The 25,883-nt window shown below is 40.6% G+C and overlaps 1 protein-coding gene across 1 annotated transcript; it reads right to left on the bottom strand.

The window, feature by feature from the left end:
- Nucleotides 1–73: 73 nt before the first annotated feature.
- Nucleotides 74–25,883, bottom strand: elk4 (ETS transcription factor ELK4). Its single transcript, XM_079683106.1, has 6 exons — nucleotides 25,696–25,883; nucleotides 16,369–16,583; nucleotides 10,578–11,297; nucleotides 9,207–9,446; nucleotides 5,069–5,188; nucleotides 74–3,923 (listed from the first exon to the last, which is right to left on the bottom strand). Exons 2-6 carry the CDS (start codon nucleotides 16,573–16,575, stop codon nucleotides 3,834–3,836), a joined length of 1,377 nt encoding a protein of 458 aa, XP_079539232.1. The 5' UTR covers nucleotides 16,576–16,583; nucleotides 25,696–25,883; the 3' UTR covers nucleotides 74–3,833.

Raw genomic sequence — 25,883 nt, 5'->3', positions numbered from 1 at the left:
ACCTCAACAATGGAATTATGATCAGTAGAAATGGTCATGACATGAGACCTTTAAGTTATGACAGAAGCCGGGGTGATTAGTTAGAGATCTTTTATTATCGGTCTCACACATCTCTAGAAACACTTCCTCGACAACTCTCGAACATCGAAATGCCACTTAAGACAAGCAGCCTGTAAACATTTGAAAAAGCAACAAACAAATAGAGAACTGGACCGAACAAAGCATGATCTTTTCAAAAGAAGATTCTACATTTTAACATAAGAGAAAACGTTAGAAGATACAAATATGCAAATGACAAGTCCTTAAAGACTTCATGGAGGAAACTTTCAAATGGGCTCAGAGTTTTTAATCAAGCTATTTTATAGTTTTTCAAAGTTACTGCAAAAATGCAAGATAAGCTACCAATTCTATTGGGCTTTACTCCAAATTCACATAAATAAATATTCTGTGGTAGTGCCTAATCACAAAATCCTTGTAAATCCTTAGATTTATATTGTAAAAGACTAGATTTACTGTATAAAATACGAAGTGCATAATTGTTATCCTCCCTTTGGGAAAATATACATTTCTGAGTAAGCAAAATGTCAACATGTCATCAAAAAGGAAAGTCATAGAAAAGCGACAGAATCCAATACTACAGGAACCCCGTTAAGTGCAAACGTCCCATCACAACATTTGCATGAACAATATCAACACTATCAAAACATTTACATATAAAACATAGATTTAGATTTCTCCTCCATAAGGCTTTGATTCCCGAAAACAGCCAGCATGGGGCCGCCGCCTCCCAAACACAAGAGGAACACAACATTACAAAAATAAGCACATGCACATTAAATCAGAGAATAGCAGACGTCTATCTATCTGGCCATTACAAAAATAGAAATTAATCTTTCAATTCTACAGGAAAATTACACAAGAAATAACAGCTTTTTTATATATATTTATATAGTTTGAAAATGTGTTATCACAAACATTTAAAGCAGGTTGGAAAGAGACTGATTACATGCTCTGCATATTAACCTATATCGCTGTCTGTATGTACATGTAAGCATCCCAGAGTACGGTGGCCCACAGGTGAAAACGACCCAAAACACTTCCATTGTAGGAAACGCACTGCAGATAAAAAAACGTTGTGCCAAAACACATGCAACTGAAGAAACATCTTCAGCAACTCATGCGCTGAATTCAGAAAACACTCACAAACTTCACAAAACAAGCGCAGCGTTTACTAAAAAGCGCTGCACAAACGTGACGCTGCAAAGAACTCAAAACCTGTTTCCAGGGGACACTAAAAAGTGACGCACACAGATGGGACCTGAGCGCTTGTTGACGTTCGGGGATTTTAAAGTTGGCCAACTGTCATTGTTGTTAGGAACTTTTCCTAAGACGCACGATTCCTTTCCATTCAATTGCAGGTCTGTTGTAAGCTAGCTAGCTAGCTAACGTAGCTAACCTCGGCATTTCTTATAGACTGACAGAACGCTTGAGTGCCAATCCCAGAGCGTCAACAAGTGCTCCGGTCCCAGCTGTGTGCGTCTCTTTTAAGGGTCCCCGTTGTTTTTAAGCACGTTTGCACGGGCTGGCCACCGTACCAGAGCGCACGGCAGAGCATGAAGATCGTGCTGTACATAAGCCGCAGTGAACTCTCACTAAACATCCCCGTGAAGTTTTACGCCAAACTTCTGGGGCTCTGGTTTGGTCTACTCAAAGATATGGCAGAAAAACAAACATGTCGTTATTTCTGGATTAAATGATCGAGCTCCATCCGCGGTAGAGCTTCACTTGGCTGTGGTAAGGCACCGTATGTCAGTGTGACGGACTGCAGGCGGAGGGGGCAAATGTCTAGTAGAAATGAGAAGATTAGCTGGTCATCCATCCCTGGGTTAGAAAGGGACACTTAGGTAAAGACACACTTAAGCGTGTTCAATCCAAGCATCATGTAAACAAGTGTTGTGTACAATTTGTACATTTATTAGCGTAGAAATGTGGGATCTACATCTGAAGTCTGTGTCGCAGACTTATGGCTTCAAAGTCATTTACATTGTCATGGCTGATAGTGAGGAGGAGGAGTTTAAGGGCGAGGAAGGTGCTTCAGGGTGAACAGCTGATGTGCTTCAGGGGGATAAGGCTCGGCAGAGGTTAAGGCGGGACTGTGACGAGTCTAGCCGCTCATTTTGGACGTTCAGTTTAAAATAAAATAATGCTCTGACGCTGTAAGCAACATGACACACAGCCTGTTCATTTAAAGTCTGGTGTGATTCTGCTTTATGTGAAGAATGTTGTTCGGCTTTGGTTCAAATGGCTCACTTTGGGAATAACCTTGCCAAATTAGATTAAACAAGATCTCTTTATGTAAACATGAAGCTGAGGACAGCAGCTTGTCTTCTCACAGGTAACAGCTTGCCTTGCCGTGTCCAAAGGGAACTCTTTTTCTCGTAAAAGTGTTTTTTTGGCTCGAATTATTTTGGTGAACAGGAGCAGTCTTTCAGCCATTAAATAGTGACGTCTACAAAACAAGACAAACTGACATTAATGCTGGGCTAAATATCTAGATGATATCAAATGGTCATAAAAGGCAAGTTTTTATTGCATTATCAGAACATGGCAGATATTTCCTGGTTGAGTAATTTTCTGATGTATTTTCCAAAATGGACCAGATGCTTCTAGCTGTTCTGTTATTAGCATTTGATCAACTTGGTCATTATATCCACATCACTGATCATTATTTATTAAAAATGGTCAGTATTGGGGTGGCTAAACATTTCATAATATTATGGCGCATTTCCACTGCAGCGGGTAGCCCCGTTTAAGCGTCCTTAATCGGCCAGGCCAGTTTTTGATCGTGGTTCTATCAGGCCAGGGCCAGGGCTGAACTAGTGACGTCAACACTCTCGACTGCTGATTGGTCAGAGAGAATCGTTACGGGGGGGGGGGGGGGGGGGGGAGAAACACAAACCTATAGAGGACACCATAAGAGCAGGTGGTGTTTTGTTGCTTGCAGAGTCGATGCACGTAAAGAGTTATGGCTTCACTTCTTTTCAATCCCACCTGACAGCTGACTGTCTGGAGGCACACCGGAGTTCAGTGTGACTTCCTGTTTACTTTAGAAAAAGTGACACGGAGGCATGACGGGAGGTTCAGCTTGGCCACGCTGAGAAAGTCAACGTGTCGGATATGGCTTAACACTTAAGAGCTGGGCAAGAGATAAAAGACTCGCAGGTAAACATGCACACCTTCAGGTTAAAGCGCTACCCTTCAGCAAAGTCAGGACAGGGAACAATAAGGAACAGAAGTCAAAACGAGGAGAAAACAGGTTACAACAGAACATGGCTTTTTTGGCAGAAAGAGAAGAAGGGATTCTATAAAAGGAAATATTCAGATATCTGCACCTCTACTCATCTGTGTGTCCACATGGGACGCAGATTGTCACTGCTGCTGAGGGTACAATCCAAAAACTGTTGCCATGGATATGCCTCCCTCCTTCAAATTGTTGTGACTGAGGATCACCCCCCCCGCAAAAAAAATAATCCCGAAAAATTAAATCCAAAAGTGCAAAAAAAGGGAACGATGGAGTCAGCACGTTCGAGTACAGGATAGCATCCTCAGGGTGTAAATGTTCGGGAACAAATTGAACATGTTACCGTCATCCGTCAACATCTCTCCACATGTCTGATTGTAGTGTGAATCCTGCGGAGGAGAGCTTTAAAGCACCAGAGCGATGAGGAATGGCTCCCACATCATTGTCCTGTGTGTGGGAGCAGGGGGTGGAGCGTGAGGAGGGGGAGGCGTCTCAGTCTAAATGTTGTGATACTGTAAATTGGGGGTTAATCCTATGTCTTCGGGGAAATGGGTCCGGGTGTGTTGGTCCCATCCAGACTGTGTATAGGGATCTGGAACTGAGGAGTGAGGACCGATGGGAACTGGAACAGAAGACAATGTGTCAGACAGTTCTAGAGACAGGAACTGATGGAGGGGAACATTAACGTGGTTAACCCTTACGTTGTGTTGGGGTCTCCCGTGACCCGTCTCAAGTTAAAATGATATAATAACTACGCTCTAGTTTTTGTATCGGAACAAGGCTTCATGATATCCTCCACAGCAGATATATAAACACTACAAAACTGATTTTGATAATTTTAGCCAAGTCTGAAGGTCTCTAAAACATAAAGTGTATCATTTGGTGTTCGGGTCTGGGGCGACCCAGCAGAATTGTTTTTGGGGGACTCGGTGTCAAATTTGGCCCAATCACGAATCATCTTTGACTTTACCCACCCCTCCCCCGCCCCCTTCATCCACTGTAACAGTCATTTTTCACAACATACACCTGGTCTCCCCTCCCCCCACGGGAACTCAACCTTTCTCAAAGAATATGTGCACTAACACTTGAACCTGAACATGCACGTGTGAATATGTGGTGTAATGTGTTTTGGGGCCATACAATAACATTACAACAGGATTGTACGGTTATGAATGCATTATAAATTAGTTATAATGTAGTTAAAACAATATTATGATGATAGTCATTTTCTTTGTGTGTTTTGGACTGAGGTAAATCATGGGTCAAAATTGACCCGCGAACACCATGAACGGTAACAGCTTTCGAACACAACACAAGGGTTAATACAGAAAGCTTGCATCAAATATTAAAGCTAAAAAAAGAAATGACACAAAAGACAATTAACAAAATACACATCCAGTCCCAGTAAAATAAATAAGTGTAACATGTAGAAAATGGTGTGATAGCAGCCGATAAATAGTCTAAAGTCAAACAAGGAGTTAAGACAGAGATAAATACAAAAGTAAGTAGAATAATAAAGTGTGTAGAGAGACAGGAACTGATAGATGAGGTGAAAGGAAAACAGAAAAAGTATGAAAGAACCGGTTTGGCGTCTAAAGTGTTATAATTAAGCTGTCTTTGTCTCAAATGTACATGTCCCCTCTGTGGGACAAGTAAAGGTATTCTGATTCTGATATAGTAAAACAATGAGTTAAAGGAGAGATACAAAAGTAAGTACAAGAGAACTCAGCTGTGACAGGCTGACACTCTAAACTCTGAGGTACTGACCTGGAACAGATGGGCTCCCTGGCGCCGGGTGGCCGGGCTGAGAGGAGCCACCGGACTGAGGGTGCTCCAGAAGTGGATGTTGGACAGCAGAGGGCTGGGAGTCAGCAACAGAGTGGGAGTCTGAGGACGGGGGAGAAAGGGTCAGGGTTGTTGAAGTAAAGGTTGAAAGCATGGCAGATAATAGCTTTGTTTTAAAAGATATATCAGTATTTGTTTGGTTAGCTGTTGTGATTGGTCAATGGCTAAGAGATGTCCCGCCCCTTAGCCTATCACATACAATGTGTTGGAGCTCTAATCGCAAGTGTTTCATAGTGATGTTTAAATCGCGATTACGATTATGGCTTGCAACGATTACGAAAACAACGTAATCGAAATAAAACGATTATTTTTGTATTATTTATTATATATTTTTTGGTTTTTCAGTTGAATTATACTTAAAGTTCAGGGTAATCAACTTTTAAAAACATACTGTTCAATTTTTCTCCGATAAATTGATGTTTTCAAAGTCAATGAATAATCGCATTTAATAATCGCAATTACAATTATTGACTCAAATAATCGAGATTATGATTTTTGCCATAATCGAGCAGCCCTAATGTCAATGGTAAACAAAGGAGTCCAATGGAGGCATTTCGAGGAAGGAGGGAGGATTTGGGGAATTTATCCTTCGCAGACCACTGCAGAAAAACCTTTATAACACACTACAGGAAACAGCATAATAGGGTCCCTTTAAAGTCAATCACTGAGACCACAAACCAGAAAGAGGAACTCATCCATATGTGAACTGTCTGGATCTCGTGATTCTGGGGAGGGACAGAATAATAACAACATTGTTTGAACCAGCAAATCTAATAGACTTCCAAATTCTACAGAGCAGCACCCAGCGTCATGTGGTCTGCAGACAGCTTCAGTGGAACAACCACCAAAACAAGAGCAGCGAGCCAGGCGGGCCAGATGACTGCTGCCCCCTGCTGGTCAGAACCAGTACAGATTAGATCTCTAGTTCTGCAGCAGTTTACGAGGCATGGATTGATCTTTGGCACACTGTCGAGGACGTCACTTTAAAGGGACTCTGCTTTGGTTTAATCTTAAGGGAGAGTGGAAATATACAGAATTGACGTCAGTGTATTATTGTTTAATGATGTGTATTTATAGTGTGTGACACTCTTTATCTTTCAATATGTGTATATCGTTAACTGTTTACTTTCTATTTTACTTCATTTTTAACCTCAAGTGCAAAGTCTGCATGCTGCCGCGTGACGAAGAAATCTCCCAGATTGGGATCAATACATTATTTATAATAAAGTGAAGATGATAGGGAAGCGTGTGGCGCAGTGGGTTGTGCGTTGGTGTTCGGATCAGGGGGTCATAGGTTCAAACCCCACTGCAGTCAGCATGTCGTTGTGTCCCTGAGACACTTCACCCCAAGTTGCTCCTGTGGGGATTGTCCACAGTATTGAGTATGCAAGTTGCTTTGGATAAAAGCGTCTAAGAAGCAACATGTAATGTAATGGGCTGCAATCTGCCATCCCTCCAGGACCCTGAGGCGGGCAGCGAAGATAGTGGCCGACCCCTCCCACCCTGGACACAAACTGTTCCCTCTGCGCTCCATCATGACCAAAACCTCTCGCCACCTGAACAGTTTCTTCCCCTCAGCTACCGGCCTCTTAAACAAGGCCCGGCCCCCCCCCATTAATGCACACAATGTTCATACTCCTTTCTGCACATATTCTTATTTCACATTTTATATTCTAAAATTCATTCATAGCATTCTATTTCCATGTAAATTACTGCTTTATTTTTATTGCTATTTAACTGTATTTTATTACGGTGTAAGATATTTTTTGTTTTATATTAGATTTCTTGTTTTTTATATTTTCTGTCTGCACCGTGACATCAAGTCAAATTCCTAGTATGTGTGAACCTACCTGGCAATAATCCTGCTTCTGACTCTGATAATCTAATCTGAGCGTGTTCATTTGAAAGAGGCAGGTTTTGTAATTGAAAGCCTTCAGAAGAAATATAATTCAATATGTGATCAGATGAAGCATCCATGTCTGTTTGGGAATGAGCTCCTATGGTATAATGGCTAAATGACTTTATTAGTTGGCTGTACAAAATGTTTGTTTTTATTACGTTGAAAGCTTCTATTGAAGGTTTGGATTATAGATATGTGTCGTCATGTGTTATGCTGTCTTCATGCCAAAAGAAAATCCTCGAGCACAATTGGACATTTGAGTAAAGTTATAAGATTTAGTGTCATATTATCAAATCATCTTTCTTGTGTGAATGTAACCAGTTTCGATGCTTTGTGTGTAGCAAGGAGTGCAAGATGTTATTTTTTGAAGACCACAAATATGGATTGCAGCAGAATATTTAGATAGATATGGGATTTGTTACTTAAAGTGGAGCTATCATGTTATATTAGAAACATATATTGTAGGGCCATACCTATACAAAACATGTCTGTGAAGTGTTTTGCTTAAAATACCAAACAGATCCCCCATTGCAGCCATGCCTCATACTGCTCAAACCCCTCTATTGCAGCCCTGTTAGAGGAGGCGGAGCTAATGCCTGATCAGAATTCTACCGGAGATAAAGTTAAATTCTGCTGTGATAAAACGCCATCCTGTTCTAAACCACGTCAAGGATTATTTCTGAAACAGTATGGAGCTCAAAGGCTTTTTCTCTTGCGGGTTTATCACAAGGTGAGTTATTTTCTTATTTCCTGCTTTTTAAAACACATGTGCTCTCCAGTAGGGGTGGGCGATATGACGATATATATAGTCGTGACGATATTAGGTCTCCACGATATGCTTTCTCAGAGATATCGTATCTATCGTGATATAAAAAATTAGAAATTTAAAATAAAAAAAAAACTGATGTGAAAGACATGCTCTAAAGCTGTCTAGTCAGGATTCAGACAGTATTGCACTTTATTTATTGTCTTGTTTGATTCTGTTGGCTTATATTTTATTTTATCAATAAGGTATTTATATAGTTTTTCCCTTCAGTTATGCTAAAGTCTTTTATTGCACTTCAAGTCTAAAGTTTACATTTTAATTGTTTGGCACTGACTTTTCCTCATTGATGTTTTATGTTTTACTTAGTTATGTTTTACCCTCCTTTTCATGTTTATTGATGTTCCCTGCTAGTGCTACCTCAGAAAGTTCATTTTTATACTGAGAAACTGTGCCTTGAAGCCATATCAAAATGTTGAATTGATCATTCAGGGATTCATTTCAGAAAAAAACCCAATGCTATTTTGGTCTGTTACTCCTTTTTGTTTTAGTTTCTGTTACCTTGTAGGTGGTTGTTCTGTTAAGTCACTTGAAAAATAACCATAATAACCGACATGAAAACATATCGTGATATATATCGTCTATCGTGATACTGCTTGAAAAATATCGTGATAATATATTTTTCAATATCGCCCACCCCTACTCTCCAGTACAGGTTAGCTCTGAGTGTTAGCGAGGCTTGCTAATGAAAACAAAGACGAGATTACATCCAAAACACGTCAGGCATTGTTTCTGATTTTCTGTGGGTCCACCATCCGAAATGACATCATATGGGCAGCAAATCTGTATCCGCTCGTTGTTCCCCCGTTTTTAAAAGATTTGAGGAAAAGAGAGAGGGTTTTATTTTCTGACGGTGCGTGAGTTCCCCGACGCACCGGGGACACATTTATGTATAAAAGAGATCAAAAAGTGCATTATGCATGATAGGTCCCCTTTAAGGACTTGGGGAACCAGTCCTACCAACTCATTAGCCGAATTAAAGGTCCCATGTCATGACCATTTCCACTGATCATGAATGTTTGGTGTTCATGTATTGTGTCTTGATATGTGTCTGTTGTTGTTACACATGGTGCTGCTGTGATGCAAGGAGCATTTCAGACTTGATCTGACCATTCAAGTGTTCTCGTATCGTATAAATGTGTTGCTTTAATAGATATTTAACTACATATATATGTTAATCATTTCGTTTTTGTGAGAAGGGGTGGGTTGAATAAGTGTAAACTTAGAACCAGTAATATTTTTGTATATCAATTTGACACGGATTAAGTTTGTATTGTATAATAATTCTTGTTATAATCAAATCAAACTACCAAATAGCAATGAGTGCACGCTCTCACCTGTAGCATTGCTGGTGTGAGGGAGGCCGTGGGGAGGGAGGGGCTGCAGAGGTTCATGGGGGAGAAGTCTGAGGTGGTGACCAGCAGAGTGGGGGGGCTGATCTGCAGTATCTTGGGAGGTTTGCGTGCCTTTGCGGCGCTCAGAATGCACATCGTGTTGCTGCTGCTCAGAGACGAGGAGCTGGTGTCAGCGTCCATGAAACTGGTCTCATCTCCGGACAAACCCATCCCGCTGTCCACCTGCCGGAGAGGAGAGGGATTACAGCCACTACACGCGTTTCATTCATTCACTTCAAACGTGAGAGGTATGTGTATGCACTTTAGAATTATAACCCATCATAATATTTATATAATGGAGAATGATTTGCATACGTAATAAGCACACTGGCATTGTCCCAGTTGAGCAACTGTTCAGCTCAATTATTCGCCACAACTTGAAGGTATTGGTTTAATGTCATCGCTCTCATAGCATGTATTGTTTTTCACTGTGCACTCAGCACTGAACAGCAGGAAACACAGTTAGAGACTACGCTGGGGAACATATTGAAAATATTTGGTAGTTAGATATTTCGCTGATGAGTTAGTGGAAACCAGAGCTCAAAGGGAAACTTATATTTGAGTCAGAAACGTAAAGAATCGTTTGCCATTTTGCGTTTAGCAATCCCTAAACATTTCCTGATTGAAGAACTCATTCCTGCACTTCTCTATCGTGTAAATGAATAATCTTTGGCCGAACATTTTTGCCCAAAGAAGCCGATTGAAAGAACATTTTCAGGGCTTTTCAAGTGTAACGTTCCAATTATTTCCTCTTTAAAGGAACCAGCATTGTATGAGATGCACTATTTTGCAATATTTATATTCTATTTACTTGCATTATTGTATCCAGTGTTTCCCCTACCATTGTCTTGGAGGGGCACTGCGCCCCGCCAACGGAGCCCCGTGCCCCGCCAACGGAGCCCCGCCAACGGATCCCCGCCAACGGAGCCCCACGCCCCGCCAACGGAGCCCCGCGCCCCCCCTGAAATTCATGGTGTTTAAAAAAAACTTTTTTTTAAAAAATATAAATATATAGCACCAAATTGCAACTAATCTATATCTACTGTCACTTTTCACATTGAACATGTGCTCTTTTACTCTAGTACTAAACGCTTTCATTTTAAGTTGTGAGTTTAGTGTTTTTGACCCTAAGAAACACTGATACATTAATCAATAACAATAATCCACAGCTCCTCCCTCTGCTCCAGAGGATCTAAAAAATATATAGAAAAGCCTTGAACCTTGAGATGTGTCTCCCCTGTATACTAGCCTTCTCCTGTGCCTGAGTGTACACACCATGACATCAAGTCAAATTCCTCGTACGTGTCAACCTACCTGGTAATAAAACTGTTTCTGATTCTGATGTATACGGGCCTTCTCCCGGGCCTGATTGTCTGCAGTCTGAGACGATCCGGACTCGATGTCGATCACCAGCTCCTGGGAGGAGTCGGGCGCGAGGCTGGGGGACGGGCTGGCAGAGGTCAGCTCCTGGATGCTGAACGTCGTTGCTGACGGGCGGGTGTGTTCTAAGGAGTAAACTGAGTGAGACGGCAGGGAGGAGATGGTGTGAATGTCTTCACCCCCCAAGTGGCTGGACATCAGGGTCATCTCTACGGAAACCTGAGGGGACGGCGCTGGCTTTGGAGGCGTGTTTCCAAACTTTATAACGGACGGCAGAGCGGTTTGAGGCGGAGGAGACAGCTCTTGGTTCTGGGCGGACGCAGCGACTCCTCGTTTGTCCGCTAACTTCTCCGCTGGATTCTCGATTTTGATGGACTTGAAGAGCTGGCGTCCGTTCTGCAGCGAGTTGAGGGTGAAGGAGGTGTACAGGCCGGAGTGGATGTAGTCGTTTCGGTTCGACTGCTTGGAGCTGGAGCTCAGACCAGGCTCTCCATCTTGTGGGTTGCTGTCTCCCCTCTTTAAAAGGGGAGGGACGCCCCCCTCAGCACCCGCCTCCCCGCCCTCTGTCCGGGAGGCAACGTCTCCTTTCAAGATGTCAGGATAGGACACGAAGCGATACACAAACTTCTGCCCGTTCACCTTCTTTATGATGTTCTGGAAGACACAGGAGAGCAAATGCAGATGTAAGTTTTAAATGTTGGTTAATAGAACAAAAGGAAAAAGGAACATCATATAGGCAGAGAGTGAACGGCTGTAGAGGTAGCCACCGACCAATCAGAAGGCCTGTGGTTTGATTTTCAGTTCCTGCAGTCAATATGTCGATGTGTCCTTCAGTAAGATACTTGATCCCAAATTGCTCCAAGTGTATGTCTATAACTGATAGAACTATAAGCAGCAGAACAAACGAGATATCTTAACAGGTTAGGTTTTCGGTTTTTGTTTCACTTCACAAATACACTCAGAGTGCACTTTATTTTTATTTGAAGATGTTGTTAGAGCAAGTTTTCTTTGTTTTTGCGAAAAAAGCCAAATATTGTCACCTAGTGGCGACTTCTGTAGTCAATAGATTATAAAGGACTACAAATCCCACGGTGCCAGCCTTTAAGAGACACAGATATTGCCAACCTGTGTGGAAGACGCCACAGTTTTGAACCGTTAAATTATATGACGTACAACAGGGATGGGCAAATGGCGACCCCGGGCGGCCCCCCACCTCCTCTTTTTGCGGCCCTCAGATGGTAATTTTGGAGAAACCAGCTCGAGTGCGCTAGAATTTGAAAATACACAACCGGAAAAAATCTGCCACTTCCTTACAGAGCCCCTCCTCCAACACACACGAACGCGCACATGACCAATGAGGGCACGAGATAAGTTTGTGCACAGATGGAAGGCTGACAGGCAGGTAGGCCATCCAGTTACTTTAGCCGGCCCAGATGATTGGTCGTGCTTTTTACAGCGCCACGGCTTCCACAGATTATGGATTTTTTGTCAAAGCACTTAAGATATTCATTGCTATCTGGATGTTAAGAGCATTCCATTCAATATAACAAAAAGTGTATCTCGAGCCGGTTTCTCAAACTTACCTACCCCACTTTTAATAAAAAAATAAAAAAATAAAAAAATTAATAAAAATGTACTTGTAGTACTGATACCGTCCACTAGACTCCTAGTTACGTCGCGAGCTGCGTACATGATTTCAAATACCGCAAAATAATCTGTGACGCGTTTGTGTGTATTGTGTTTGTTTCCCGGGGAAACCCTCACAAGAAACACCGGCTGTTGTTAGGCCTGCTGTGACGTTAAGTTGCCTCTAGTAATTATGCCTTTACAAACTTAACAGTTGTATTTATCATCTGAATTTGGCGAAACAAGTTTAATATTCTTAAAATCAAGACTTTGTTTATTTGAAATCAGATGAAAACAAACTGTCACATACCCTGCCCTGTGATCTATGATTACTATACGCTTTTCATTCATAATTTCAGCGGGAGGGAGGGGGAGCGGCGCTGAGGAACAGCAGAGTGCGGGTTGACAGGTGTCTGTGTTGACATTCCCCTTATTGTGCGTCAGCAGAGAAAGGCTACAAGTGTTTTAGGTTCAAGTTAGACAACTAATATCTGGGTTAGTGTTCATGACTTCATGTGTATGTCATCTTAATGGTTAATCTCAATGCACACACATTTTCCGTGCTTTCCAATAGTTTAAAATAGTTTGATTCCACTGTTTAATAACCTGTTCAATACAAACATGCCACTTGTAAAAATTAAATAAAATGTCTGTGAACTGATATTTGTTTAGTGAGCTTATTAGAGGATGTTCCCATTTTTGGGGATGTTCCCTTTGATTGTAAAATGTCAATGAAGATGCCAGACTTAGTATATTTGTTAATAATGACATACAACACATGGAATTTGTGTGTGTGTGTGTTCCAAGTGAATCTGCGGCCCCCTGGTGGCCAGTACATCAATGATGTGACCCCCATTACCATCAAAGTTGCTCATCCCTGACGTACAACATATAATAAAGAAAGAAAATCTACGTTTTCAAATCATTTTATTTGAGTTTTGGAATTGTTTGACTATTTGAAATGCATATTCCCGTCGCTGAATTGTATTTAATTTATTATTTACCACAAGTCGCATAAAAACAACACATCATCCGCCAGTCAGAGCAAGTGTAAATACAACTAATACATTTCTATAAAGCGCATTAGTCTATTTAAAAAGGTGGCTTGAACAAAACAAAGAATGAAGCTACGACAGGTGTCAAATCTCAAATGCTAACCCAACTCCTTCAGTGTCTTGTAACCTAGATACTGTGAATCATTTGGGTAAATAAAATCCCTGTTCTTCTCAAACTCTGCCTGCTTTCCCTGCTTTATGCAAACCCTAGAACCAGAGCATTTGGCACCTTGTATGGCGAATGTGTTTGAATGCTAACCTTTGTTATGCAAAAGTACTTTGAGCGATCTGGAAAAACACTCTCTAAATGCAGTTGTGTTGACTAATTTACCAAATACTATAAACAAGGCTTTCTTGCACAATGCATGACACTAGCAAAGAGGCAATGGGGTTCACAAATAGCAGAATGAGACCACAAAAAAAGGCTTGAACGTGGGACAGCTCCGCTTCCTGTCTGCACCAAACTAGCAGCAGCTACTTACAGCCAAACATACCAGCCCTGCCCAGAACACCCACAGGGTCAGGCTGTGCTTCTGCTGCCAAACCACACGCAGAGACAGACAGCCCTCGCCTCTCTTCCGTCTGCCACCGAGCAGCAGACTTGAACAAATCTGAGATGCAATAAACTTGTGTTTCTCTGTTTGCTGGAGCTCTCTTTGGTTTGATTCCCCTCAGAGTATCCAGCTGCTAATGCTTCTAAACAGGAGTGCTTATTCAACTCGGGCATCATGTCATTGTTTTGATTAAGACTGACAGTTAAGAAGCTGACCTCATTCGCATGATCTCACCTCATTTGGAGTTTCTGGAACAGCGTTACAGCTGTGCCACGTCCGTTCTTATAGCAGTCAAAATTGTACTAGATTAAAAGTGTCATTTCACTTCTTCTAGCGTATTACGTTGATTAGTTCTGTATAAATAAAGGAGGGCTGGTGGTGGGGGGGGGTAGATGGGGCCATGCTACTTACATGGTGGCTACAGACTGCTATAACAACCATACTTTAAGTGATGCAAGTTACTAAGTATACATTATTTTAGTCTTCCTAAAAGGGGTTCCGGGGAAATTATTAAAAAACATATGAAACAAATATAGGCTGCAACTGCACCCCCTTTTTTGAGGTTTAACTGTGACACTGAGAAATATCTAAATCAGTATTTACCTGGACTTGAAAATGCATCTTTTTCTAGAAAACCTTGAACTGTGGCTCACCATTAGTGACTGCTTTGCATTGATCCTTTTCAGTGCTCTAATCAGTACTTTTAAAAAGGTGTCATGTCATATATGTATTGTTGACTGCCTTATCCTAAGCTGCCGCGTCCGGAAAGATCCTGTTAGGAACATTATTTGCTAACATTAGCTGCGTCGGTCAGAGGTACAATGCCGTCTAAGATAAGATAAGAAGTACTTTATTGATCCCAATCTGGAACATGTTTGCGTTGCAGCAGCATAAAAAGACATGGCATAGAACAGAAGGGACATTAAAAGACTAGTCCAACTACCATTATTGTTAAAAAAGTACAGCTTCTAAAAGATGGATATCCGTTACAAGCCCATACAGTGCCCCTGACATGCGCACCCCCACTACTCTTGGAAAACACCCTCTAATTTGACTCTGGAAACAGGCCGGACAACAATCCTGCACCAGCACTACTCCGAACAAACCTAATACATCTGTTTACAGATTGCTATTTTTCTTCCTTGAAACCTGATAAATGTTTTGAAAGCCTAATGTATCATCAACATTTGGGCCAATGCTACACTCAAGGGCACAGTTTGGCCATATTCTGACATTGTTATCCCCAAAGAGGCCAACGTCAGACGCTCAAAAACAGGCTTTGATTGGTCAGATGACGTGTTTAGGAGTCAGTTAGGGAGTGCAACCAATCAGGTTTACTATGGACAACAAAGCAATATATGGGGCAGCTAGCTGATGGCCGACCCCATATTAGTGTTGCAGTGATGGGATATTTAGTGTGGTGTGCAAACCTTAACCACAATAAGACTAATCTTATGCATCAAAGGTCCACTATTATACTGTTTTTCATCAATATATTATAGATCTCAGATATATAAGACACATGTCTCTGAAGTGTTTGGCTCCAAACACCAAACAGATCATTGCAGCATTACCCATAATCCCCTCTGTTTCAGCCCTGTTTCCAAAGTGCTGATTCTGTCTGTTACTTTAGATGAAAATAAGGAGCCCCTCCCCACGCCCCTCTGAGAGAGATTTGGTTACAAATAACTCAATGGTGCTCTAGGAGGAGATTCAGGTGATAAGGTGGGGGGGGGGGTTACCTTGGTTGCTGATTGGCTAAAACAAGACAAGACATCGTTATGACATCATAAAGTGGCCAAAATCTGATCAGCTCATTTTCAGACAGGTTTTTATAGAAATGGATCAAAAAGAGAGAGAATCTTTTTTCCTGAAACTTTCAGAGTCTCTTTCCACAGAGGGGACACATGTTGATGTAGAAGAGACATGAAGAAGAGGGGACACATGTTGATGTAGAAGAGACATGAAGAAGAGGGGACACATGTTGATGTAGAAGAGACATGAAGAAGAGGGGACACATGTTGATGTAGAAGAGACATGAAGAAGAGGGGACACATGTTGATGTAGAAGAGACATGGAGAAGAGGGGACACATGTTGATGTAGAAGAGACATGAAGGAGAGGGGACACATGTTGATGTAGAAGAGACATGAAGAAGAGGGGACACATGTTGATGTAGAAGAGACATGAAGAAGAGGGGACACATGTTGATGTAGAAGAGACATGAAGAAGAGGGGACACATGTTGACGTAGAAGAGACATGAAGAATAGGGGACACATGTTGATGTAGAAGAGACATGAAGAAGAGGGGACACATGTTGATGTAGAAGAGACATGAAGAAGAGGGGACACATGTTGATGTAGAAGAGACATGGAGAAGAGGGGACACATGTTGATGTAGAAGAGACATGAAGAAGAGGGGACACATGTTGATGTAGAAGAGACATGAAGAAGTGGTCCGCCAACAGAAGAGAGGACTTGCTGTGTTTACCTTGTCGTAGTAGTATCTGAGAGCCCGGCTCAGTTTGTCGTAGTTCATGTTGGGTTTGTTCTTTCGGGCTCCCCACAGCCGGGCCACCTCCTCCGCCTGCAGCAGTTTGAACTCCCCTTCCTCATTGGTCCAGCAGATCAGGTGCTCATTACTGGAATCCAACAGGAGCTGAAGAAGGAACTGCCACAAGGTGACAGAGTTGTCCATGGCTCTCACTGGAAATCATTAAGAGAAGAAAAATCATTCGACCTGCTGCTAGCGATACATTTGTTCAGAAAGAGGTAGCTCATTTGTTTCTAATCTAATCTTACAGAGTGCTTCAGAAGTTAGATACGAGTCAACACTTTACCGCTACCGGTCCCCTTGTCTTGACATCAAGGTTTGTTTAGTTTACTTGGTAAGATGCCTGAAATAAGTTCTGTGGTTAGCTCAAGCTTAAGAGATCTTCAAATCTATGACGTAAAAACGAAAGTCAGCATCTACCCCACTTCCAAAGCTTCTATGTGTCATAAAAATAACAGTTGCAAACAAAAACTAAATGAGACTACAACAGAAAGAACACCATACCAAACATTAGCCACCTTTAGCTTAGCGGCCATGCGGCAGTGATGTGGTTTTTTTCAGCTTAAAGGGGACCTATCATGCAAAATGCACTTTTGTACGTCTTTTGTACGTCTTTTATACATGAATATGTGTCCCCGGTGTTCCAGGGAACTCACCAAGTGTCAGAAAACACAACCCTCTCTCTTTTCCTTCATACCCAAATCTCTTAAAAAGGGGCTGCAACGGATCTGATACAGACTGATCCAGATTTGAACACTTCTATGACGTCACAGAAGTGGCGCTACGGCTATTGGGCCAACTCCACCAATCAGGAGGAGACAGCCAAGGACATTGCCGTTGGAAAGCGCTGGAGACGTTGTAGTACATATGCCAGGCCTGTAGATGGTGCTGTTCTCACAGAATCAGCCCATGATGCAAAGACAGTGTTAAATTGAGTGAAATGAGGAATGGCCAAAATGCATGATCTGTTTGGTATTTTGAAAAATAAAAAGTATAAATATGCCTTATATAGGTATGGTCCTACACTATATTATTCAAATATAGCATGATAGGTCCACTTTAATGTTAGCTATTTACTTCTGGATATAAACAAAAACCACAAAGTAGTGTTCATATGTGGAGATGATCCTTACGGTATCTTAAATGTGTGTTTGCAACTTGTTGTCGCAGGTGCCCTTACGTTGCCAACATCCGTGTCGTTCTGCAAAAATACGTCATCAATGCTCCACTCTATTGCTTTAAAACTAGAGATGTCCCGATCCGATCACGTGATCGGTGATCGGAGCCAATCACGTGTTTTTCAAAAGATCGGAATCGGGAGAAAAAAATCGGGGATCGGGATTTTTTTCTTTTTTTTTTAAATACTTTTTTTAATTTTTGTATTCAATGTTACAAAACAAAAATGACCAGGTTCAAGTCTTAAAGTCATCCTGAGGCCTTAGTTTTGGTTTCAAATTACAGAACATCCTGTATGTGTTGCTTCTTTGGGGCTTGTTTTCATAGACCTGGTTGCTTATTTCTCTCAAATCTGGCAACAGAGTGGGCAGGGCGCAGTGTCTAATTGTAGCAGTAAGCTAACGAGTACTGATAAGCTTTATTTTGTTTTGATCCAATGCTGCACAACTGAACTGATCCAATGCTGCTGTGGAAGAAAGAAGCTATATCCATGTTGGATAGAATATCCAATTTAAATAAAAAAATAACCTTAAGGGACAACTTGAATGCTTTTTTTCTTTTTCTTTTCTCTTAATGCATTGCATAAAGATCGGATCGGGAAAAATCGGTATCGGCAAATTGTCAAAATCAAATGATCGGAATCGGATCGGGAGCAAAAAAAGGTGATCGGGACATCCCTATTTAAAACGTAGTCATCCTCACCTGTGTCTTTAAAAAGGCATGCGAAAAAAACCTCAATCAAATGTGGTGGATAATCAAAGAATGGGAAATGATTTGGATTAATAGCTACAAATGGTTATTTAATAGCCTAAGAAAAAAGAGGCTATTTTATGAGCCCAGGTGCACCGTCTGGTACAAACGTTTTTCCTCATGCGACCCCCTGCTTCTAAGATTGATAATGCCCACATACATCCTGCTGAGCAAACCCAACCGAGAGTGCTTTTATGAACAGCTGGGTGAAGTTGAACACCTTTTATGCCGTGCTCTTTACAGTATGTTCCGCAGCCGGGAGTGTGCACTTCAAGAAGCTTCATCCCTTATTGCACCGGAGTGGATATTACAGACGTGGCGGCCTCTTTGTGTTCAAGGCTTTCAGCTTTCAGAGGTCACACACCTTGCCACGATGTCACATTATCCAGAGAGATTGAATAGAATTGCACCTAATTGCAAATCGTTTTGTCTTTTAAGGATGCCTATTAAATGTTGCTACTGACTAAGCCCAGTCAAGGCCGAACATCTTGTTCACATCTGGCTTTTTAAAAAGAGCCGCGGCCGAAACACCACGGCCATGAAAACGAAACACATTCATGACTCGTGAAGAAGTTAATTCGAACAACAGAGGCCAAGGAAAGCCATGTAATTTAAAAGAAAACATGCAAGGATAGTAAACCATTCAAAAAGAGGGCATTCAAATATGTACAGATAGCGTCCATAGCGTAGATTTGGGATATCGTATCAAGTGTTTTTGTTTTTTTTACACCACACACCTGTTAGAAATATGACTGCCTTTATCCACTTGGTCATTCCAGTATATCTACTTTACTGATGAATATTTATCTAAATTCTCACTGTGTAAATGTTTCTTAAAAGCACCAATGGTCAACCAAACAATATCATTTGATATTCTTTATATCGCGGGAAAATGACAATTACTATTTGGTTAGAGTTGAATTAATACAGCTCCAATCAGTTGCCTTAGAAAAGACTCTTGAGAGCGTGTTCAACTACAGATTATATTTTACATGAAAATTATTAATACAGTATATCTTGCAGAACTGTTAATGGTCTACAACTCTTACGATAGATTTTTAGTGAATATATTTTCAAAGCTTTGTATAATGTAAAGTATAATGTGATTATAATCTTCATATTTCCTTGTTTATTATGCAGCCAAACTCGAAACGGGTAACAAATTAAATACCACCACAAACATGATGGTGAATACTTTAATCAGCCTTTTGCGGGCTGCTATAATAACTCATAAATTGAAGGTTACATACAACTAAAATAAACATGTGTGTTTTACTGCATTACTCTAATTGTTACCCTCAGCTAAGGTGCAACCCACATGTGGAATTTTCTTTGATAAGTTCAAAAGTTTGCTGCAGTCTTTACATGTCTTCAGAGAGACATCCTATACTTAGTTTGAAGGCTATAAACACCCCTCAGGTGTTTTCACTTTGTCTAATGCTTTGTGGGCGTGAACAGAACCGCCCTGATTGGCATGTGTCCCACTTCTGTGTTACACCAACTTCTCCATTCAGATTTAAATCATTTTGAGACCGAAACAGAAGAACAGCAGTTTCTACATGAGTGAGTCCTAGAACCCGGAAATCCTGTCTTGATGTCTATGATGTTTTGAAAGTGTTTGTGGTTGGACGCCTGATGGGCCATCATGTCTGTGATCAACACAAGATCACTAGATTTGATATACTTAAAAATACTTTAGGAAACGCTCCATTTGTGAATCTACGAAGCTTCTATGTGTCGTAAAAATGGTGGTTGCTTACAAAGTGAATAAATGAACTACCAAGCGCCATGACGCCGACATTAGCTGCCGTTAGCCGCCTTTAGCTTAGCGGCGGTGATGCGCAGCCATGTGACCGAGATGTAGTTTGCAGTATAGCATGACGTTAGCTTTTTATGCCAATTGCATTTCTCACATTTAAAAAAGCACAAATTGGTGTTAATATGTGAATATCATCTTGCTGAACAAAATGTTTAAATATCATGAACGTGAGCTGCCCGGCCCGCAGAGCTCATTTCTGCAATATCCTGAAATCCAATATTAAATTCCCATTACTGTTTGTGATGCTTACTCTATGGGTTGGCCTTCAAAAACACGTCAACACCTGCTGGTGGCATTTTTATTTTCTATAAAATGTCTTTACTTTTCGACTGTAAAGCTACATGTTTGCACAACTCACTCCATCTGTGGGAATTCTGTGTTGAACAAGAAAATTAAGACAAATATTTATAAAAGAAAAATAGGTCAACACTGCACCTCTATAGGCCAGCACCAGGTGCATCCTACTGGAGAGTCTCACAGAAGTGCACCTTCACCTCTGCATTGATTCCCACCTGTCCCCTCAGCTGGGACACATCATGACATGTTGTCCACACAAAAAGAGACATGTTCCTCTTTTCACTCGAGGAAGGCTTCCTGCAGATACAACCACACGATAGATGGAGGGTTCATGCAGTGGGACCGACAATGACAGGGACACCGAAAGTGGGGAAAGAAGGGTAAACCTTGATATAGAGTCGGGGGTATATTTTTAGGAACATCAAGCCGTACATAACAGCTTCTCTGCAAAAGTGTCCCGCTGTCTGTCCTGACAGTTGTAGGAGATGAAAGAGGAGGAAACCTACTTCTCATCAAAGTTCAGTTCTGTTCAGATCTTTAGGTCAGAGAGGCTACTGACGAACATCTGCTTTTCATGAAACCTCTCAAACTATGTTATTGCTTATCTTACTGCTGGCTCCTTTCTGCAAGACGAACCTTCTGCTGTGTTTGCAGTAACTTCTGTTGCCTCACATCTAGTGAATGCATATTAAAGATAATAAACAACACTTAAGGTGGGTTGCAGCGGCTAGAATACGCTACAAGTTGATCCGTGTTAGTTTGCATAATTCAAAAAGAAATCTGTGCTCTCCTTATGACTATAGCAGGGTTTATGTATGTCACTCAAACGAAAAATAACAATCATGGTTGAATAATGGCAAACATCATGGCGTCACTTTTTCTAAACATGAAGCTGCTTTCACAAAAACGTATCCTGTAAAAGAATGTGTTAACATACCTAGGAAATTAGGATTCAGATGAGAAATCCACTTCTAACTTTACGTTATAGTTTGCAATACTCAATGTTACTGACATCTAGATATCAGTAACTCACACAGAGTGCAGAACATCAAGACTTCTTACAACATCCTTAATGTGAGTGAACTTCATACTTCAACTTATTTATATAACTTCATAGCTGTTCCTGAAGGCAACTAGGACTTTAATAAGACTGAAGGATCATAGGAGTAGAAGGAGCATACCTGATGAGCTAAGAGCAGACAGCTACTGAAAGAAAAAGAGACATATTGAAGATATGCATTGGTAAAGTGCATTGTGTGGTCATTTCAAATGTAAAAGAACGAGACGAAGGTTACCTAAACATTGAGCCAGCCGTTTAAGAAGATGTCACGAGAGATGTCCCGATCCGATCACGTGATCGGGGATCGGAGCCGATCACGTGATTTTCAAAAGATCGGAATCGGGAGGAAAAAAATCGGGGATCGGGATTTTTTTCTTTTTTTATAAATACTTTTTTTTAAATTTTGTATTCAATGTTACAAAACAAAAATGACCATGTTCAAGTCTTAAAGTCATCCTGAGGCCTAAGTTTTGGTTTCCAATTACAGAACATCATGTATGTGTTGCTTCTTTGGGGCTTGTTTTCATAGACCTGCTTATTTCTCTCAAATCTGGCAACAGAGTGGGCAGGGCGCAGTGTCTAATTGTAGCAGTAAGCTAACGAGTACTGATAAGCTTTATTTTGTTTTGATCCAATGCTGCACAACTGAACTGATCCAATGCTGCTCTGAAAGAAAGAATCTATATCCATGTTGGATAGAATATCCAATTTAAATAAGAAAAAATAAACTTAAGGGACAACTTGAATTTTTTTTTTCTCTTAATGCATTGCATAAAGATCGGATCGGGAAAAATCGGTATCGACAAATTGTCAAAATCAAATGATCGGAATCGGATCGGCAGCAAAAAAAGGTGATCGGGACATCCCTAGATGTCACCTCGGTCGTCATCAGCTTGTAATTCACCTAACCATAGACGCTCAATGGTACATAAAGAATTGCACTGGGATGTTTACTGTCACACTGAAGTTTGGACACCAATGCCAGCAAAGGTCATCTATGATTGGCCGCCGCCCACATGACAAATGTTCTCATGATGAGACGACCAAATGACAATTATTGAACACATTTGAGATTGACAAGACAAGCAACTCTACTTCATGTGTTGATGGGACAAAATCAGCGTCCTCTCATCCATGAGCATATGCATTTTATCTGTTAGATCTGAGCCCACTCTTTCTGATATGTTTACATGCAATGCAAGCCCAGTTTTTGAATGTCCCCTGGCATGTTTTTTGTACAATATTCCTGCAATACATTCCTGCTGAAAGTGTCTCATATTGCCTAGAAAGAGCCATCTCGAAGTCATGAACTTCAAATCCAGTAACAAATATCTCGGTATCGATAATGCAACGTCATTGTAGCGTTGACTATTACTGCTTTGACTAAATATTTAAAGATAAAATATGATTTTGTTGATGAATAATAATCATTTATGTGAATATAACGACAAAGTTGGTACAAGGAAATAATCAAACAGCTAGATCAGTCTGGTAGGTTTGGAAAAAAACAAAGTTTAAACTTGGAAAAGACTGCTACAATATCTAGTCTTACCCCACAATATGATATATCGATATATATTTCCAACCCTAGCAGATATGTGACATTAATCCCTATATCGACTTGTATGTGTTTTTTGCAGTTTCATGTTTTATTTTGACTTGATTTCACGTGATCGGGGATCGGAGCCGATCACGTGATTTTCAAAAGATCGGAATCGGGAGAAAAAAATCGGAGATGGGATTTTTTTTTTTTTTTTTAAATACTTTTTTTTAAAATTTTGTATTCAATGTTACAAAACAAAAATGACCATGTTCAAGTCTTAAAGTCATCCTGAGGCCTTAGTTTTGGTTTCAAATGACACAACATCATGTATGTGTTGCTTCTTTGGGGCTTGTTTTCATAGACCTGCTTATTTCTCTCAAATCTGGCAACAGAGTGGGCGCAGTGTCTAATTGTAGCAGTAAGCTAACGAGTACTGATAAGCTTTATTTTGTTTTGATCCAATGCTGCACAACTGAACTGATCCAATGCTGCTGTGAAAGAAAGAAGCTATATCCATGTTGGATAGAATATCCAATTTAAATTAAAAAATAACCTTTATGGACAACTTGAATCCTTTTTTTTGTCTTAATGCATTGCATAAAGATCGGATAGGGAAAAATCGGTATCGGCAAATTGTCAAAATCAAATGATCGGAATCGGATCGGGAGCAAAAAAAGGTGATCGGGACATCCTATTTTTTCCACTCCATGTTACAGCCTGGATATGAAGTGTGCTCTCCCTGTCAATATCTGCACGTGTCTGTGTGCGTGTGTGTGTGTGCGACTATTTAAGCTTCTTACGTAGACCAGTAAATCTCCCCTAGACTCATCCGGACCCGCTGGGTAGGAGAAACAAACACAAACACAATCTGACCCAAACTGTCTAGTTGAAACCGGCGATATTGTTGAGGAAATAAGGCAACTAGGGGATGCTAGGGATAACAGTGAATGACTGTCCTGCCTGTGCCTTAACCTGTTGCTATCAGTACAACGATAAAGTATTGCACAAATAATATATACATTTGCAGCAGAAGAACAGAGAGGGAAAAAGGAAACATTTGCTAAATGAATCTAATTTATGAACGGTAGTTTGTGCAAACATGTGCAAAATAGTTGAAGGAACATATGAATGTTTGCAGTGTGGATTATCAAAATGCAAAATAAATAAATAAAAGATAAGTGGTCTTTTTTTGCAGAAAAGTGCAAAACTCAAATATTATTATATTTGTTGAAATAGTCATGAAATCGTCTTTTTAAATAGCTTATAATAATTATTATTTATTTCAAATTTTTTCCTTCTTCTTTCTGTCTTTGCATGCACCACATATATATATACCAAAGCCAATTCTTCTTATGCGTAAACCTACTTGGTAACAAAACCGACTCTGGTTGTGATTGTTTGCAGTACGGAGCACAAAGAGGAGATGCAATGCAAAACAATAAAAGATCATTGGCAGTTCGTGCAGAAAAGTGCAAAATGATGGGAGGAGGAATGCATCTCACATAATTATATTTTGTGTAAATATTGCCTTCATTTAAAAAATAAAAAAAAGTAAATACTATTTTTTTGCTACGTATTCTTCTTTCTGTGTTTTTGTATGCAGCATTTATCCCACAATGTAAGAGTACTTACACTACTACTTGCCTACCTACAAAATCCATTCTGATTCTTCTATAAAAACGATTATACGTAAAGATATAGAAAATGATTAACATGAAATCTGGATGTTCCAAAAAACTACGTACAGTTTACTATTAGAAAAGTACTCAGAATAAGGAAATCAAATCAAACGTATGCAGTGTTGTTAAAGTGGAAAGCTGTGAAGATACTAAGAGAGGTACCAAATGTGCAACATATATTGGGAAGGTTGTGCCATTTCAATAAATGAAAACAAGATATTGGTTGCAAGACATGCAATGCAAAAATAAATAAATAACTAAAAGATTAACGATGATGCACGTTATGTAACACCTGACATTGAAAGCAAAGCGGAGATAAACCAGCGAATACGAGATAACAAAACATGGGGTTGTTATGCATGTGTCATTACTTTATTATTATGTTCCTTTATGCAGCACTTTTAGTAAAAACACTACACTTTTTACTCGTCTAGTTGCTGAAGATGTGTCTCTATTTGCATGGGTTTTGGCACATTTCTATATATGCATCGTTTCTGAAGCTCCTTATATAAGTGTTTTGGGTCGTTGTAGCGCGTTTGCACCTGTCAGCCCCCGTAGCATACGCTTTTAGTCTTTAATGTAACTGTACGGGAATACAGTAACATTATTTATGAATCCTGTTTACTTAATCCCGTTACATGTAATCCATTACTCGGATGTCAAACCCCCCCCCCCCCACACACACACACACACACACACATATACACATAGTGAAAAAAAGACCACTTGTTGATGATATGCGTTACTTTCGTTACCCTCAACACACACTTCCAGCCGTTCACCGACAGTGTAAAGTCCCAGTGTGTGTCTAAAATCCTCCCCTTGGGTTAAGCATGTGTGTATAATCAGTTTAAGACACACACAAATAAACGTTTGGTTGTTAGTTTGCAGTAAGTTAGCTGCTGGCTAGCTCCGCATTAGCTTGTGTGCTAACATTTACCTCGCTCGCTGAATTCCCGAGTCGTCGAGCAGCGTCGAAATATTCCCAAAACATGCTGAAGAAGCTCTCTATTGTGCCATGGCTCAAGAAATGAACATTAAACTGAATGTCAAAGAAATGCCTTGACATGAAATACATTGAACTCCCCCTTTCGGCTTCAACTGACGATATATCCTTTGAACAGGAAA

Source organism: Notothenia rossii (assembly GCF_949606895.1).
Source record: "Notothenia rossii genome assembly, chromosome: 5".
Lineage (NCBI taxonomy): Eukaryota > Metazoa > Chordata > Actinopteri > Perciformes > Nototheniidae > Notothenia > Notothenia rossii.
Note: the sequence above shows the minus strand (reverse complement) of the source record. Positions and strands in the feature narration are given on the sequence as shown.

Coding starts and splice junctions, on each gene's coding strand:
- elk4 (XM_079683106.1), bottom strand. CDS start 16,575: ATGGACAACTCTGTCACCTTGTGGCAGTTCCTTCTTCAGCTCCTGTTG. Junction 11,298..16,368: donor TCAGATACTACTACGACAAG/GTAAACACAGCA, acceptor TGTGTCTTCCAG/AACATCATAAAGAAGGTGAA. Junction 5,189..9,206: donor TCACACCAGCAATGCTACAG/GTGAGAGCGTGC, acceptor CCCCGTCCTCAG/ACTCCCACTCTGTTGCTGAC.